Source organism: Oncorhynchus masou, chromosome 8, assembly GCF_036934945.1.
Source record: "Oncorhynchus masou masou isolate Uvic2021 chromosome 8, UVic_Omas_1.1, whole genome shotgun sequence".
In the NCBI taxonomy this organism is placed as follows: Eukaryota; Metazoa; Chordata; class Actinopteri; order Salmoniformes; family Salmonidae; genus Oncorhynchus; species Oncorhynchus masou.
In genome coordinates, this window is record NC_088219.1 from 39,745,606 (window position 1) to 39,761,184 (window position 15,579).

The 15,579-nt window shown below is 44.3% G+C and overlaps 1 protein-coding gene across 5 annotated transcripts in view; it reads right to left on the bottom strand.

The window, feature by feature from the left end:
- Positions 1-15,579, bottom strand: part of LOC135544658 (erbin-like) — a 119,872-nt gene that overhangs the window by 15,837 nt on the left and 88,456 nt on the right. For all 5 annotated transcript variants that reach the window (XM_064972442.1, XM_064972443.1, XM_064972445.1 and 2 more), the window contains 6 exons: positions 9,198-9,327; positions 8,894-9,009; positions 6,984-7,053; positions 4,324-4,423; positions 1,234-1,355; positions 49-222 (listed from right to left, as the gene is read on the bottom strand). In XM_064972442.1, coding sequence (XP_064828514.1) covers positions 49-222; positions 1,234-1,355; positions 4,324-4,423; positions 6,984-7,053; positions 8,894-9,009; positions 9,198-9,327 — 712 coding nt within the window. The remainder of the gene's footprint in view (positions 1-48; positions 223-1,233; positions 1,356-4,323; positions 4,424-6,983; positions 7,054-8,893; positions 9,010-9,197; positions 9,328-15,579) is intronic.

Consider the following 15,579-nt stretch of genomic DNA (forward strand, 5'->3'; position numbering starts at 1 on the left):
GCATGTCTGCCAGTGTTTCCAGACAACAGAGCTCAGATGGAGGCCAACCTTGACTCCCACGTCCTGCACTCCCACATGGTTACGCTCGCTAGGTCTGGCATCCTTCCCTGACTCGTTGCCTGACCCGTCCTCCTTCAGCCTGTGGGCGACTGACTGGGCCGTCTTCACCATGTTCTTCAGCTCGTCTGGGTATGGTGTCGGGTAGCGCTTCAGGTTGCCCTCCTGGAAACACACACACACATGCGTCACACACACACACGTGCACATAGTGGAGAGAGAGAGCGCGACACGCGCATTAAAACCAGTGATCACAGAAGGTCCCTCAACCACGGGGTAGGAGGTCGGTAGGGAGGGGGAGTTGGGTTAGCCTGCCAAGCGGAGGTGACGCCACCGCTCCTCAGTCAGACTGACCGTTTGAAAGGCGGTGTGCCTCTTCCTGGCAGGCCAGCCCCCTCAGTCTGTTGGAGAGACACTGCAGCCAGGCGGCCATATTGTGCCAGTGGGAGACGGTGTGAGACGGCACAATTGGTGGGAAGGAAATGATTCAGAACCACCGCACCATGAGCTTCAGGCAGCTTCCATTTCACAACGAAACGGTAGACACCAAACTACTAAATGGAAATTCTGTAGAACTTGGGTGCAGGCACACACATCTCTCTTGAATACAAGGGACAAAGGGAAAGGCCAATCTTTTATGGGTTGTAGCTTGAAGCACAAGATGACTAACAAATCTAGGCTGCGTGCCAAATCGCACCCTATTACCCTATGCAGTGCACTACTTTTGACCAGAGCCCTATGGATTCTGGTCAAATACTGTGCACTAAATTGGGAATAGGGTGCCAGTTGGTACACATCCTAGATTTTCCATTATAAGAAGAGGAGATTGAAAAAAAGCTTGCTTTTGTGCCAGAAAGCCCATTTGTAACCCTTGCTCCAGTGTTTTAACAGCCTTAACAACTTAGTAATGAGAACTGTGTAATGTGCAAAAGCAATGAGAGTACAGAGCAGCGTTATTTGACCCTGGCTCTCAACGGGGCCAAATGGACATCGTTTGTCATCTCCTTTCATTAGCTCGCATTTGCATAGTGTCACCCTCAGTTTGACATCCGCGCGAGCTACAATCTATAGCACAGCAAGTTAAGAGAGTTTGTTTTTCTTGGCTGTGTGCGTACACAAGGGTGTGTGCTTGTGTATGTGTTTGTTTGTGTCTATGCATGTGTGTGGGGTACTGACCCGTGGAGGCGTCTCCCTCTCATCCTTGTCCTCGTCACACTCGAAGGCCACCTGGGCCCGCTGCTTCCTCTGCTCCTCCCACAGGGAGGGGTTAAAGCTCTCGCTGTCAGAGCTGGGGATGTCTGGGGAGGAGAAAGAACCAAACGTCAACCTTTATACAGAATTCCAATGACGTGTGTTAAACATACATCTAGAGATAAAATAATTGAATAAAATAAGAAACCTTAGCAGTTATGTACCACTAATTAAAACATTGTCCCTTGCCTAGAGTAGGTTTTCAGTTCCCCCCCCCCGAAACCACATGGTATGCGGTATCAATATCACTTGATAGCCACAAAAATGTGTGTGTGAGGTAAATTCATAGTGTTGACAAAACTGGTGGGAATTCTGTTTGTTTTTGACAGCTTAGCCCAGTCATGTTTCGGGACCAGTTTTCTCTACGCCTGGGCTGCGTTCGAAGCAAAGATTCCACTTCAGACTAGTACAAAAGTAGTGTTGCTAGGAAACAGATTAAGACGTTTTAGTCTCTCTTCCTCCAGAATCTACTTAGTTTCAATTTTGGAGATTTACATCTGTCTAGGCAAACAATGGGAGCTACAAAAAGTAGCGAGTACAGCTCAGTACATCACCGGGGCCAAGCTTCCTGCCATCTAGGACCCATCTAGGAACCAGGCGGTGTCAGAGGAAGGCCCTAAAAATTGTCAAAGACTCCAGCCACCCTAGTCAGAGATGGTTCTCTCTGCTACCGCACGGTAATCGGTACCGGAACGCCAGTTGTAGGTACCAAGAGGATTCTAAACAGCTTTACCCCCCCAAGCCATAAGACTCCTGAACATCTAATCAAATGGCTACCCAGACTTTCTACACTGCTGATACTCTGTTATTATCTATGTATAGTCACTTTAATAACTCATGTACATATTACCTTAATTACCTCAACACCAGTGCCCCCTGTACATAGCCTCGCTATTGTTATTTACTTTTTTTATTTTGGTATTTTCTTAAAACTGCATTGTTGGTTAAGGGCATGTAAGTAAGCATTTCACCGTTGAATACAATATTTCCTTCAGTGGTAGGTTTTTAAATCCAAAAGTAACATAACATGTAGCATATTTTCACGAGATTTAATTTTCCCTGCAACTTCACCAGATAGCCGCTGTGTCAGGCTTCATGTTAATTTGATCCGACTGCTATTTGTGGCGCAGAAAACATGAAATTGCCGCTATTGCGCTTGAAAAGGGCTCGGCTTTCTTATGCGGCTTCCACAACACTTTTGACAACCCCTGGTCATTCCAATTAACGGGCTGAGTAGATCTGGCGGGTGCCACAAAAACAAATTGTAACGCAAAAGCAGTGCACTGATAACGGATTCACTAGTTCCCCTCCAAGGGCAAGCACCTGTGGCTCTCCTGAACACCGATTCGGCTTGTTCACTATAAAAAAAAAGAGTCATAGGTGAGAAAGTCACTATGTTTTTGCTTCTCTTTGCACTTGATCCAGCTTGCATGGCGCAAGGAAACAAATGGAACTGTCCCAAAAGTACAAGCCTCGTTCACCCAGCCCCATTCAAAATGTCAAGCTAAATCAGCTAAAGCTATTTTTTTTTATATCTAACCTGTAGTATCCTCGACCAACAGGAGGTCAGAGAGAGCAGGCTGGCTAACTGATGTAACAGGTAGTGCCCCAGGTAACAGGTAGTGCCCCAGGTAACAGGTGCAGAGAGGGAGGGGTAACGGATAGTGTTTCTACACGGTCCTCCTCCTCCTCCTCAGAGTAGCAGTACACCTAGTGCCCCGGGTAACAGGTAGTGCCCCGGGTAACAGGTAGTGCCCCGGGTAACAGGTAGTGCCCCGGGTAACAGGTAGTGCCCCGGGTAACAGGTAGTGCCCCGGGTAACAGGTAGTGCCCCGGGTAACAGGTAGTGGCCCCAGGTAACAGGTGCAGAGAGGAAGGGGTAACGGATAGTGTTTCTACACGGTCCTCCTCAGAGTAGGCCGTGACTGACATCGATGGTGAACGTATTCGATTGATGAACGTATTCGGAAGGGAAAAGTGGCATTCGTGTATCTAAACACATACTATATAGATCCGTGATTACCTCGAGGAGAGATGCATTGTCGAGATGCTTGAAAAGGACCGAGCCTACAGCAGATCTTTTTAGTATTAGTCTAGGTTGGCAACACGCTGCTCGAGCCGCATGCGCATCAACCACCTTGCAATTCCCTGGCTATTTATAGATTTAATATATACATATATATACACATACACACACACACATACATACATATACACACACTGTACCAGTCAAACATTTGAACACACCTACACATTCAATGGTTTTTCTTATTTTTTACTATTTTATACATTGCAGAATAATAGTGAAGATGACAAACTATGAAATAACACATAAAGAATGATGTTGTAACCAAAAAAAGTGTTTACCAAATCAAAATATATTTGATAATTCTGCAAAGTAGCCACCCTTTGCCTTGATGACAGCTTTGCACACTCTTGGCATTCTCTCAACCAGGTCAGGAACAAAGGGACAATGTATCCAAGACCACTTGATAAAGTTGCTTCGATTCCAAATTTGAGTTGTTGACCAATAGCATTACTGTTGAGTTAACCTTCAGGATGTTACCACACCAGAACCTACCCAGAGGTGTTAGACAATGGAGGATGGCAAGAACAACACAGAGAAGGCTGATTTTCTGAGAAGACAATAAGGAGACAATAACATCTTTTCAATAGAGTGTAAAGAGTCACTTTAGGGGATGGGTTCGTGATTTCTTCGTCGGTAGGTTTATAAATCAAAAAGTAACATCTCTCCTGCAGCATATTTACAATATTTTCACGAGATTCAATTTTCCCTGAAACTTGACGAGACAGCTGCTGTGTCAGATTCTGTGGTGATTTGATCCGACTGATATTCGCGGTGCTGAAAATCAGATATAGCCTCGATCGAGCTTGTAAAGGGGGCTCCCTTAATATTTTTTTTTTTGGGGGGGATGTATTGTAAAAGTGAACAGAGCCTACCCCACAGATAGTAGGCCTTAGTATTAGTCTAAGACTTGGTTGTCTAGTACTCACAGTCCTCTGTCCTGGTCTGCTGGGGGAACATGTAGTTGGTGAGAACTGTCTTGTGGGTTTCTTGATCCTCCTCCTTCTGCAGAGGGATGAGGGGCTTCGACTGTGGGGGGAGGGGAAAGAGACAATATGTAAATGTTGTAAATGTTGAACATCCTTATGGCTTATGAAAACTGTCAGGAAAATGCCATTTCTTGCCAAGTAATAGTTTGTCAAATAAGCAAGGGAGAAGACAGTCATTAGGAATCTTTTCTGAATATGTATTCACTGGGGTTGTCACAAGTTACCACAGCCACAAAGTAAAAACAATCGTTTGCATTTTTGGTCTTCATTTAAGGTTAGGCATACAATTATCAGTGTGGTTAAGGTTAGGTTTAAAATCACAATTTAAGAGAACTTGTTAGAAATAGGCGGAATGTATGATTTTGTGGCTGTGGTAACTAGTAACAAACATTCACTGGTGGAATTCATCCATTTAATTTGGTTTGTTTCCAAACCTACTAAAGCCTTTGGACAGTAACATTAGGAGATGATCAGAGCTGTATTTCTTTCAAGGAGATCTAGTGTGGCAGTAGGAGGGCTGGGCAATATATAACATTTATTTGAATGTATGTTTTTACGTGATTTTCCAAATGCCTGTATCGCAAGAATCAAGTAATCTTTTTGTTTTTATGTGCCTTTGAGTCCGCTAATTCTCGTGTTGTCTTTTTGGTCTTGTCTCCTTCGCTCCTTCTGTGCTGTTTGTGCCTTCCCATTTACACCAGAGATGTGTATCTAATGACGAGACGCTCATGTCTCCGCAGTATGTGAGAGGAGCTGGAGCGGAGCGTTCCCAATTTGACTGGAGCGTGAAGCGAGACTCCCAAAGGCTGGAGTTTCGGCCTTCTCGCCCTCTCCAATTTCGCTCCAGTAGCGCTCCCTTCACGAGCTCAGGGCATGCCCGAACCAGCATGCATTTGTAGTCTACTTGTGTGCTGCTATAGCCCCTTGCTTTAGCTATTGTCATGGAGTTAATAAATATTTTCATAACGAAACTGATTTTAAAAAACACAGGCGCTAAATCAAGGTGACTTGAGGACCAAGAGCAAGAGAGAGTGTGGTGATGTAGTGTCCACAACTAAAGAATCATTGTGGAATCTGAAAGACAAGTATCCCAAAAGCATGATGGTGTACTTTCTAGACGCACATGCAAGGTGGCTAGATAACTAAGTGTGTCATTGCAGCAAAGTATTTAAAAAAACATTTAGTTCAGAATCTAGTTTCTCATGGTCAGAGTCTTCAGGGACCTTTTGGCAAACACCAAGCGGGCTGTCATGTGCCTTTTATTGAGGAGTGGCTTCCATCTGGCCACTGCCATAAATGCCTGATTGGTGGAGTGTTGCAGAGATGGGAGAACCTTCCAGAAGGACAACAAACTCTACAGAGAAACTCTGGAGCTCTGTCAGAATGACCATCGGGTTCTTGGTCACCTCCCTGACCAAGTCCCCTCTCCCCAGATTGCTCAGTTTGGCCGTGGTTCCAAACTTCTTCCATTTAAGAATGATGGAGGCCACTATGTTCTTGGAGAACTTCAATGCTGCAGAAATGTTTTGGTACTCTTCCCCAGATCTGGGCCTCAGCACAATCCTGTCTCGGAGCTCTACAGACAATTCCTTCAACCTCATGGCTTGGTTTTTGCTCTGACATGCATGAGCTGTCAACTGTGGGACCTTACATAGACAGGTGTGTGCCTTTCCAAAACATGTCCAATCAATTTAATTTACCACAGGAGGACTCCAATCAAGTTGTAGAAACATCTCAAGGATGATCAAAGGAAACAGGATGCAGCTGAGCTCAATTTAAAGTCTCATAGCAAAGGGTCTGAAAATTTCGGTAAATAAGTTCTGTTGTGAATTTTTAATACATTTGCAAGAAATCCTAAAAACATGCTTGTTTTGTTTTAGAGAGCGCTTCTCCCTCTCTGGTCAAATGTTCTCAGCACAGCGAACTGTCAGCGGCTTTTAGTTTTCAGCTTTGGAGAAAGGCCCTCTGTGCCATATGGTGTGTCTGCAGGATTAGACGCCATGGAAGTGTTTTATTACGTTTAATCTGAGTTTTTGGCGGGTTGTACTGTGTCCAACGGGATTAGTCCATGGCTGGCTGTCGGGAGCTGTCGGGTTGCACCACTATACTTGGGTCGCTCGTTTTCTTGCCCCAGAAAATGACCACCAATCCCCATGCTTTCCACAATGACCACCATTGTGTGTGAGGTAACAGTGGGTAAAGCTATCGATGCCTCTGTCAGCATTGGCTGATTTTTAGGCGTAAATAGTCACAAGATTAAATATGCCATGGCGTGGTATCTGGAGTTACTGTAGGGGTTTGACATGTTTTATTACGCCGTTTGAGAAGTAGAGCGACATGGAAGTGCACTGGCTCCCACACGTTTCAGAACATCTCAGAGACCACGTGTGTGTGGGTGTCATTCAATTACAGATTACAATTCTCATGACACTGCAGGGAGGCTTTTGAAACAACAGGGTCATACAACAAGCACCTTGACGGTCCATACAAACAATGAACAGAGATTTCCCCACGAGTAAAGAAATAAGCCTATATGGAATACAGTACAAAGCACTGAAAGCCCCTTAGTTGAGGTGAAAGCCAAGAGGCTGTGTACACACCTGGTTCTCAGACAGCCACATAGCAGTCATCTGGTTGAGCTTGGTGAAGCTGTAGGGAAGATTCCTCAACCTGGAGACAATTATTTACAGTTAAAGTCACCCTGCACATTACCGACCTGAGAAAGATGAGACAGATATCAACTGGCAACGAAAAGCACTAGTTAGAGAATAGGCTGTAATATTACGCATCCATAACAACTAACTTAAACCACACTTAATTGTACAGATACTGCTGTCCGATATTAATAATGCCCCAAATCTTTAAGTGCTATTGTCTAACGCCTACAGGATAACTTTTTAAAGTGCACAGAGAATCGGATAGACTATCCTCTTATGTTTGTTGTGTCGCAAAAAAATTCCAGTTAGATTTTTATTTGTTTCTTCCTGTGAAGCACATCGAGTCGCATTCCATGTCTGAAATATGCTGTATAAATAAAGCTTGATTTGATTACATCTTGAACAGGTAGGAAACAGGTGCTGTGTCAAATGTGTCTCCAAGGCCAAAGTGGGAATGAGAAATAAGTGGTCCCGGGGTAATGAACAGATCTCTTTCTCGCTGTAAAAACTGGAGGATAGGAACTCATTTACAGCAGGTTACAGGGTTCCTGCTGAGTCATGGTAAAATCTATTTAGTGCTGCTGGCAGTGAGAGGACTGGAGCGGCTAGTTTGCCTGTGTCCATGCCTGGAAAAACACCTGGAAATAACCCCTATTCCTTCCTGATGGAGGTTTTGTGAGTGTCTGAAATCAATCCACTCAATCTTCCTGGTCCAAACGTTACCTTCCTGGTTCAAGGCTTTAACTCCTGTATCATTATTCACCAATGATTTACTTCCAGGGTCTCCGGGAGTTTGGGTAAGCGTGTGCAAAGTGGGGGAATGCATTCGGATTATTTTTTTTCTCCATTGTTGACACACACACACACACACACACACACACACACACACACACACACACACACACACAGCGCGTGTGTTTCTTCAGCGCCTTATATAATCCACTTTGGTGGCGGACGCAGCAGAGAGAGATTGCTCTGGTGCCAGCGCTGGTTCCAATAAGCTGGATGGACATGTTTTACAAGGCACCATGTGGCAACAGTAGAGTGGCTTTGCACAATAAAGGGAGCAGCTGGTAGACCGGTATCCATTTTAACTACTGCGTTAAACTGGTGTTTCGACTGTTCCGAGTGCTCCAATGAAAACCCTCTGAGAACCCCAGAACCAATGGGAAAAGTTAGAGGAGATCAAATTGATTTGAGTGATGTTCACAGCGAAAGTTGCCGTAATACATTGTGTCGTCAAGTTCCACGGATTAAAGATTGGGTTAACGTGATGCTGTGAAGCTTGGCCTATTGCCATGGTAACACATATGGATGTTCAACTATTTGTTTTATTCATAAACATCTCCATTTCAGCTGCATGTGAACCAGGCTAAGTAAAGTAAATACTGTGTGTGGAAATGTGTGACGCCTCCCTGGGGGAGGGGGGTTTAGAGCATATGCATAGCCTCTCCTGCAGCGTCTGTGACTCTCCATTCAACCCTGATAAATGTGCTGCCTCCTCCCCACTAGTACTACAGATTCATTTGCACTGCAGTCATATTTTCAACAATGCCTATACTCATTTGTAATCCATGTTTTATGTGATTAACGTTCCCCCATCTTAGCTGGGATAAGGAGTGTTGCGGGTTGAGGTGGTGGTGACGAGGGCCCAAACAGGAGTACAGGGGGGATGTGACATGGGAGAGTTGCGCCGAACCTGGATAAGACTGTGTGATGAAGAATGACAGACTTTCTCAATAAAAGAGGCCCCATCAACACTGGTGCTGGCTGCTTTCCAGAATGCATCAACAATCTGACTGGACTGCCACCCGGCTGAGACGGGAGGAGTAGAGACGGGAGGCTAGACTCACTTGTTGTCACTGAGGTTGATGACCTTGAGCTTGGTCATGTCTCCCATCTCCTCGGGCAGAGACTCCAGCTTGTTGGAGTGCAGGAACAACACAGTGGCACTCTTCCAGCTGCCCATCTGAGTGATGTGCAGATAAGAGGGATAGGACAAAGGGATAGGACATCAGCACACAGCTGGGGCCGGACACGATGAGTTGATGTGAAACACACACAATTGATATTTTGTACATAAGCACACAGCACAGCGTGCACATAATAACACAAAACGACACTCGTTAACACACTGAGTGGGACTCCAATGCTCACCTCTGGGGGAAGCTGTGTGAGGAAGTTGTGGTCAGCAGCGAAGGTGCGTATGCTGACACACTGTCCGATGGAGGAGGGCAGAGCCTCAATCTCGTTAAAACTACAGTCCAGCTCATCCAGGGCTGCCAGCCTACCGAGGTGGAACAAGAGGAGGAAGAAGAAACAGAGGGAAAGGAAGAGGACAGGCAGAGGAAGAGGAGAATAGAAAATAGGTGTTTAGTGTGGAGAGGGCTTTGGTTGATTTATTCATTCTAGAGGCATTTTATCATGAGGGACAGGAGACAGCTTTATACCATAGTGAGGGAAGTCCTATAAAACTGTATTTTTCCTGCTCGAACTATCCAACAGTCCTTGGAATCTTTATCCCCCGTCAAATGTTCTATTTCTGACTGACTCAGCTACCATAACTACCTAGGACTGCACTACACGGCATATGACCCTTCATGAAAAAAAGAGTGAACGATTATTCTGTGACTGGAAGACTCGCTGGAGAAGAGGTTACTCTATATCCAAAACTCTTCCATACTGTATCTGGTTTCTCATGCAAGCATACAAGCTAGCACACAAAAAATATATATGGTGCTTTTATTCCAGCATTAATACAAAAAAGACATACTGCGTCTGCAGATAGATGTTTCACGTGAAATTTAAGCTGGAGTTGAGCCAGAGTTGCCTCCGCTGAGGTCCCAACAACCGGATGTTCCGGTTATTGTCTGTGAGTATAACAGAACTGATGTTGCAGGCGAAAGCCTGAGAAAAATCCAATCCGGAAGTGCCTCCTGTTTTGAAAGCGCTGCGTTCCAATGTGTCCCTATTGAGCAGTGAATGGGCTATCAACCAGATTACTCTTTCTCCGTATTCCCCAAGGTGTCTACAGCATTGTGACGTAGTTTTATGCATTTATGTTGAAGAATACCCGTAAGAGGCTACATTGAGCAAGTGGTCACCTGATGTTCCCAGAGAGATTCTCGCGTAAAATACAGAGGTAGCCATTACTCCAATCGGTCCTACTGAAAAACGAATTGTCCCGATGGATATATTATCGAATAGATATTTGAAAATCACCTTGAGGATTGATTATAAACAACGTTTGCCATGTTTCTGTCGATATTATGGAGCTAATTTGGAATATTTTTCGCCGTTTTCGTGACTGCAATTTCCGGGCAATTTCTCAACCAAACCTGAAGAACAAACGGAGCTATTTTGCCTACAAAAATAATATTTTTGGAAAAAAGGAACATTTGCCATCTAACTGAGAGTCTCGTGAGTGAAAACATCCAAAGCTCATCAAAGGTAAACGATTTAATTTGATTGTTTTTCTGATTTCCGTGACCAAGTCACCTGCTGTTAGCTGGACAAAATGCTATGCTAGGCTATCGATAAACTTACACAAATGCTTGTCTAGCCTTGGCTGTAAAGCATATTTTGAAAATCTGAGATGACAGGGTGATTAACAAAAGGCTAAGCTGTGTCTCAATATATTTCATTTGTGATTTTCATGAATAGGAATATTTTTCTAGGGATATTTATGTCCATTGCGCTATGCTAATTAGTGTCAGGCGATGATTACGCTCCCGCATGCGGGATGGGGAGTCACTAGAGGTGGACGTTATCAAGACGACAATCAACCTTAACTCCTCCTCCACATTTACTGGATTGGATGAACAGTGCAGAAGAGAACCCCGAAAGTTTTTGTTTCCTTCTCGTCAAGACCAGTGTGTGTGTGTGTGTGTGTGTGTGTGTGTGTGTGTGTGGGGGGATATCGTTTCAGACGCTTATTATACGCAAGCTACATTAGATAAAGACAGAGTAAGCATATGCGACCAAAAACGTTGCCATGCGACCAGCAGTTTCATTTTGGGAACACTGTGCACCCAGAAGAATATCTCTCAGAAAATAATTGTTGTAATGATACGGCTACACTGTGCCATTGTTTCCGAGTGCCCTAAAGGAAAAAAAAGTGCAGACTCGTTAGCGTCATGGTTGCACCATGACTCCAGCGAAAACAGCTGGCTTCTAGCCCAAACAGGGCAAAGGATCGGATCCATATTAACAAATAAAAACCTTCCTATAAAAACCACATTTTACATTCATAAACCATGTCGTGGGCCATTCTAAAACTACTTGCATGCCGCTAACAAAAATCGTGATTTTACACAAGAAAAAAAAGTAGAAACTTATATTGCACAAATGACTTTGTAAAATGATAAATGACAGGTATTCGCATCAACATTTGAGCTTTTATAATAAACTGAAGTATTTACAGTGTTACATATTAATTTCTAGAGCACAACATGTTCTTCAAAAGTAGCTAGATATCATATATATATATATATATATATATATATATATATATATACATATATCTCAAAACAATTAAAATAAAGATTTGCTACAAACTGCAATTTTGGGAGCACCAGTGATACCAATGAAAAATATTAATTTAGAACCCTGGTCACCTGTAGACCAGAAGGCATTGCAGGGGCGCTGCAATCAAATCAAATAATTGTATTTGTCATATGCTTCGTAAACAACAGGTGTAGACCAACAGTGAAATGCTTACTTAACTTCTCTAGGGTTGGGGGCAGCATTCTCTAGGGTTGGGGGCAGCATTCGGAATTTTGGATGAAAAGCATGCCCAAATTAACAGCCTGCTACTCGGGCCCAGAAGATAGGATATGCATATAACTGGTATATTTGGATAGAAAATACTCTAAAGGTTCCAAAACTGTTAAAATAGTGTCGGAGTATAACAGAACTGATTTGGCAGGCGAAAACCCGAAACACGGGGTACCAGTGCCGAGTCGATGTGCAGGGGTACGAGGTAATTGAGGTAGATATGTACATCCACAGTATCAGTCAAAAGCTTGGACACACCTACTCATTCAAGTTTAAAAATATATATATTTTCTACATTGCAGAATAATAGTGAAGACATCAAAACTGCCAAGAGTGTGCAAAGCTGTCATCAAGGCAAAGGGTGGCTACTTTGAAGAATATAAAATATATTTAGATTTTTCAACACTTTTTTGGTCACTACATGACTCCATGTGTGTTATTTCATTGTAAAACTAACTATGTAGAAAATAGTACAAATGATGAAAAACCCTGGGATGAGTAGGTGTGTCCAAACTTTTGACTGGTACTGTAGCTCGGGGTAAAGTGACAAGGCAACAGGATAGATAAAGAGTAGCAGCAGCGTATGAGTAAAAAAAAAAACGGGTCAATGCAGATACTCCAGGTAGCTATTTGTTTAACTATTTAGTAGTCTTACGGCTTGTGGGTAGAAGCTGTTCAGGGTCTTGTTGGTTCAAGTCTTGCTGTATTTATGCCGCTTCACACGAGGCAGCAGAGAGAACTGTCTGACTTGGGTTGCTGGAGTTCCTGGTACAGAGGTCTGGTATAGAGGTCATGGATTGTTTTACATTGAACCTTAATTTAACTAGGCAAGTCAGATAAAAACAAATTCTCGTTTACAATGACGGCCTAGAAACAGTGGGTTAACTGCCTTGTTCAGGGGCAGAATGCCAGATTTTTACCTTGACAGCTCGGTGATTCGATCTAGCAACCTTTCGGTTACTGGCCCAACGCTCTAACTACAAGGCTAACTGCCGTCCCGATGGCAGGGAACTCAGCCCCAGTGATGTACTCCGCTTTTTCATCATCGATCGGTGATCAGGCTTTTTGAGGATTTACCACCGGCATGTCGTGTCAGGAAACTTAATAATAGTGTTAGGTGAACAGGGAGTACAGTTCCTTTGCCTGGGGGACTAAGCATGCACCCCTGAGCGACCCCCCGTGTTGAGGGTCAGCGTGGCGGATGTGTTTTTGCATACCCTCACCACCTGGGGGCGGCCCATCAGGAAGTCCAGGATCCAGTTGCTGATGGAGGTGTTTAGCCCCAGGGCCCTGAGCTTAGTGATGATCTTGGAGGGCACTATGGTGTTGAACACTGAGCTGTAGTCAATGAATAGCATTCTCACACAGGTGTTCCTCTTGTCTAGGTGGGAGAGGGCAGTGTGGAGTGCAATAGAGATTGCTTCATCTGTGGATCTGTTGGGGCGGTATGCTAATTGGACTGGGTCCAGGGTCTCTGGGATGATGGTGTTGATGTGAGCCATCACCAGCCTTTGCAACCATTTCATGGCTATAGATGTGAGTGCTACGGGGCAATAGTCATTTACACAGGTTACCGTGGCGCTCTTGGGGACTGCTTGAAACATGAACGTATTACAGACTGGGTCAGGGAGAGGTTGAAAATGTCAGTGAACAGCTGGTCAGCGCATGCTTTGAGTACGTGTCCTGCTGCAGCTGACCCTGTGCCTCAGTATGTGTGTGTGTGTACGCATGCATGGGTTGGGAAAAGGCAGAAATCTCCAAATCTCCATTTCGCAGAAAAACAGACAATAAAGTTCTATTGAAAACAGAGAAGCTAGGAGGAAAGGCTGCGTACGCAGCTGGGGATTTCTGCGCTATGAAAAATGTAAATGCATGCTTTTCCAAAGGCAAAGTAAGATGGACTTGCTGCTTGCTGGCCAGTCACCAAAGGCTGTGGGATAAAAATAGCTGATAGAGGAGAACAACTTGTGTTCTAGTACTATCATTCCCTATATTCTCTATGCAGTGGTTCCCAAACTTTTTATAGTCCTGAACTTTAAAACTTTAAATCTCCAGCTGCGTACCCCCACTAGCACCATGGTCACTCTCAAATGTTTTTTTTTTGCCATCATTGTAAGCCTGCCACACACACACACTATACATTTATTAAAACATAAGAATCAGTGTGAGTTTTGGTCACAACCCGGCCTGTGGGAAGTGACAAAGAGCTCTTATAGGACCAGGGCACAAATAATAATAACCAATAATTTTGCACTTTATTTAGCCATTTTACATATAAAACCTTATTTGTTCATCTATAATGGTGAATAACTCCCCACAGGTTAATGAGAAGGATGTGCTTGAAAGGATGCACATAACTCTGCAATGTTGGGTTAAATTGGAGAGAGTCTGTCTTAAATCATTTTCCACACAGTCTGTGCCTGTATTTAGTTTTCATGCTAGTGATGGCTGAGAATCCACTCTCACATAGGTACGTGGTTGCAAAGGGCATCAGTATCTTAACAGCGCGATTTGCCAAGAAACTCAGAGCGCAGCCCCATCCAGAAATCAGGCAGTGACTTCTAATTAAATTCCATTTTCAAAGAACCACTTGTTGCAATTTCGATGAGGCTCTCTTGTTCAGATATCAGTAAGTGGACTGAGGCAGGGCATGAAAGGGATAACGAATCCGGTTGTTTTTGCGTCATCTGTTTTGGGAAATTACCTGCATAGTTGCGCACCCAGCTCACTCAGATGCTTCGCTGTACCACATTTGACATGTCCGTCAGCTTGAGTAACTGCTTGCATGCGCGTTACCACTCCACTATGTCTCTCTGTCATGGCTTTTGCACCATCAGTACAGACAACACATCTTGACCACCAAAGTCCATTTGATGTCACAAAACTGTCCAGTACTTAAAAAATACCCTCTCATGTTGTCCTGGTTTCCAGTGGTTTGCGGAAGAGGTCTTCCTTAATAGACCCCCCATAAACGCAACGGACGTATACCAGGAGCTGTGCCAGGCCCGACACGTCTGTCACCCAGCTGTAATGCATATAATTCACTGGCTTGTATGCGAAGCAGTAATGGTTTCAAAACATCTCCTGCCATGTCACTGATGCGGTTTCACAACACGTTGTTTGATGAAGGCATTGTCTGTATAGTTTTTTGGGCCTTTTCCCCCAGTATTGTCCCAGCCATATCCGCAGCAGCAGGAAGAATGAAGTCCTCCACAATAGTATGGGGCTTGCCTGTCCTAGACACAATAGTATGGGGCTTGCCTGTCCTAGCCACAATAGTATGGGGCTTGCCTGTCCTAGCCACAATAGTATGGGGCTTGCCTGTCCTAGACACAATAGTATGGGGCTTGCCTGTCCTAGACACAATAGTATGGGGCTTGCCTGTCCTAGACACAATAGTATGGGGCTTGCCTGTCCTAGACACAATAGTATGGGGCTTGCCTGTCCTAGACACAATAGTATGGGGCTTGCCTGTCCTAGACACAATAGTATGGGGCTTGCCTGTCCTAGACACAATAGTATGGGGCTTGCCTGTCCTAGACACAATAGTATGGGGCTTGCCTGTCCTAGACACAATAGTATGGGGCTTGCCTGTCCTAGACACAATAGTATGGGGCTTGCCTGTCCTAGACACAATAGTATGGGGCTTGCCTGTCCTATCCGCAGCAGCAGGAAGAATGAAGTCCTCCACAATAGTATGGGGCTTGCCTGTCCTAGCCACTCGGTAGCTCACCATAAAAGACGCTTCTAGTCCCTTCTTAAT